Raw genomic sequence first — 3,277 nt, forward strand, 5'->3', positions numbered from 1 at the left:
AGTGACAGACTCCCTCCCAGTAACAGTGTCCCAGGGAACCCTGTCTCTGATATTTCCCACCCTCAGTGAATATCACTCTCTGGACAAACACTGAGTTGGGAAGCTATCGGGGTGATTATATATTAGAGAGGTGCTGGAAAAGTGGTGCTGGATTCCTGAAGGGCTTTTGCCCGAAACCTCGATTTTCCTGATCCTGGAATGCTGCCTGACCTGCTGTGCTTTTCCAGCACCACTCTGATCTAGACTCTGATCTCCAGCATCCGCAGACCTCACTTTCACCAAGTGGATTATATATTAGTCTATTTGCCGGCTTGGGCCACGGGGAGGAGAGAGAGAGAGAATGTGGGTGAATATTCCTTACCAGGAGGGTGGGTGGCCGGTTCCCCCTTCCCCCACCCCCGGCTTATTGCAATCTGCCCCTTCCCTTTACCCGGCTCTCAACAGGTACCACCTCCCTCCCCCCCAACTCCGCTGCTGTGGCTGAGGGGGTTCGGCCCTTGCTCTGCTATCCCACAGGCGGGTTGTTACAGGAGGTGGGTCCCAGAGTGCCCAGGGCCGTTTCCCCCTACCCCCCGGGAGGGCAGGAGTCTGATAGACCCCCCTCCATCTCCCCACCCTCTCAGTCCACCCGCTCCCGGGCTGTGCCTAGTGCCTGGCCCAAGGGGAGAGGGTACAGGCGGGGAGGCTGGTGCAGGGAGGGGTCGATGTGCCAGGAGCTGAGTTGGTGGCACACGTTGGTGATCCCAGAGTCAGTGGCAGGCTCCAGCCCGCGCTCCTCCTGCTCTTCCCCGGCCACATCCTCAGCGATGGGCATTAACCTGAGGCCGCTGCGGGCCCGCTCCAGGGGAGGTCGGTATGGGCACTGACTGTTGAGGAGCTTCCTGATGGGCACCAGGGGCACCATGCCCTGGCCGAGCCGCTGCTGCTGCCGGTGCCGGGCATCGTCCTGCCGCTTGAGCCGCTTGAAGTCGGCGAAGGCAGAGCGGGAGAGCTGCTGGAGCTGGGCGGCGAGCTCCTGGGCCCGGGCGGCTTTACACAGCAGCACGGCGTGGCATCGCAGCACCACCGCCTTGTGCTTCACCTGGTGCCGGTAAACCCAGGCTAACACCCGCCTCCGCTGCCCGTCCGCAGCGCAGGACGTGATCCGGTGCAGAAGGTACAAGTGGCCGCTCTGTTTGCATTTGTATTCCGCCTGCCTCATCCGGATGCCGTGAGGGCCAATGGTGAGCTTCATTTTGGTGCCCGCAGTGCCCTGCTCACACCGTGCCCAGATCCTGGCCACTGCCTGCTCGGTGCAGCCTTCCCCCCGGGCGGTAAAGGTCACCGCGTTACCCAGGTACCAGACCGTGTAGCTCGGGGCGTCCCGGGTCAGCTGCAGCTTCTGCCGCCTGCTCCTGAACATGTTCCCGAGCCTGGGCAGCGGGCACTGGGGCCAAATGCCAGGGCATGCCCGCACCAAGGAGGACAGCAGCGAGCTGTAGCTCAGACCGCTGCCCGGTAAACTCTTCGCCTTCGCCCGGTTTTCCTCATCCAACAGGAGCAGCTTGCTCTTCCTCCAGGGCAGCATGGTGTCTGTGTGTGACAGAGACACAGAGAGAGTCAGGGAGAGGGAGGGAGGGAGCACACACCCGAACACACACCGACACACTCACACACAGAGACCCCCACCCACACCGAGACCCTCACACACACACTCTCTCACACACAGAGACCCTCACACACACAGAGACCCTCACCCACATACACACACACACAGAGACCCCCACCCACACCGAGACACACACACACACTCTCTCACACACACAGAGACCCCCACCCACACCGAGACACGCACACACACACTCTCTCACACACACAGAGACCCCCACCCACACCGAGACACACACACACACAGAGACCCTCACCCACACAGAGACCCCCACCCACACCGAGACCCTCACACACATACACACACACAGACACACTCTCTCACACACACAGAGACCCTCACACACACACAGACCCCCACCCACACCGAGACACACACACAGACACACTCTCTCACACACACAGAGACCCCCACCCACACCGAGACACACACACACACTCTCTCACACACAGAGAGACCCTCACACACACAGACACACACTCTCTCACACACAGAGACCCCCACCCACACCGAGACACACACAGACACACACTCTCTCACACACACAGAGACCCTCACCCAAACACACCCTCACACACAGAGAGACACACACTCTCTCACAAACATAGAGACCCTCACCCACACCGAGACCGTCACACACACCCTCACCCTCACACACACCCAGACCCGCACACACCCAGACCGTCACACACACACACACACACACCCACACCGAGACCCTCACATACAGACACTCACACACACAGACCCACACACAGACACTCACACAGAGACACAGAGAGTACCGCCGCCGCCGCCGCTGCTGCTGCTGTTGCTGCACTGAGTCCCCGCCTCCCTCCGCCGCTCAGGGACCGCCTGCTCACGGGGACGGTGAGGGGAGAGGGAGGGGAGGGAGGGGAGGGGAGGGGACAGGGAGGGGAGAGAGGGACAGGGAGGGGAGAGGGAGGGAGGGGAGGGGAGAGGACAGGGAGGGGAGAGGGAGGGAGGGGAGGGGAGGAGCTCGGTTCTTCCAGCAGCTCCTGGAGCATCCTCACATCCTCGCCCCAACCCCGCACCTTCCCGGGAATATAACCCCCGCCCGCCCCAGGGGGAGCCCTCTCTCGGTTTCCCTGCCCTTCCTCTCAACCTAGGATGAGTCGGACGGGCCGAATGGTCCCGCTGTAACCGGAGATCTGCTGCTTAAAGTTTGCCCGGATTGCAAACTTCCTGAGAGCAGGAAGCCTTTCCCAGAGCGCGGTCTCCATTCCCAGGGAACCGCTCCGAGTTTGGATGGAATTCCATGGACAGGTTCCGCGAGAATAAACAGGGAGGAATCTGGGAATCTGACAGTGTCCTGCTTCACTTGCCGCTGGATATTTAGGGGGAATGATCCAGTCTCTGTGTTTCAGGGATCCCAGTGGGATCTGCTTGATTCCCGTTGCAGCGGCTCCGGGTTGATGGCTATCAGATGTAGGCGCTTGTCCAATGCACTGGTTTCCCAGGGTTTTCACGAAGTTCCTAGTCTCCGGGATCCGCCAACTGCTGCCGATCGATTTAAATCCGGAGCTGTCCGCTCCAGCCCACTCCCGCTCCGGTTTGTGTGTGTGTGTCTGTCCGTACCCTTGGGTATCCAGAGCTCAACCCCTCCCT

General features: G+C 60.8%; 1 protein-coding gene across 1 annotated transcript; it reads right to left on the reverse strand.

The window, feature by feature from the left end:
* Positions 1–619: 619 nt before the first annotated feature.
* fam43b (family with sequence similarity 43 member B) lies at positions 620–2,484 on the reverse strand. The gene is made up of 2 exons (XM_060852284.1): positions 2,415–2,484; positions 620–1,572 (listed from the first exon to the last, which is right to left on the reverse strand). Exon 2 carries the CDS (start codon positions 1,565–1,567, stop codon positions 620–622), a length of 948 nt encoding a protein of 315 aa, XP_060708267.1. The 5' UTR covers positions 1,568–1,572; positions 2,415–2,484.
* Between the last annotated feature and the right edge of the window lie 793 nt (positions 2,485–3,277).

The sequence above is a fragment of the Hemiscyllium ocellatum genome, chromosome 37 (genome assembly GCF_020745735.1).
Source record: "Hemiscyllium ocellatum isolate sHemOce1 chromosome 37, sHemOce1.pat.X.cur, whole genome shotgun sequence".
In the NCBI taxonomy this organism is placed as follows: Eukaryota; Metazoa; Chordata; class Chondrichthyes; order Orectolobiformes; family Hemiscylliidae; genus Hemiscyllium; species Hemiscyllium ocellatum.

Bases quoted from the DNA above. Each gene is read 5' to 3' on its own strand.
- fam43b (XM_060852284.1), bottom strand. From the start codon at position 1,567: ATGCTGCCCTGGAGGAAGAGCAAGCTGCTCCTGTTGGATGAGGAAAAC.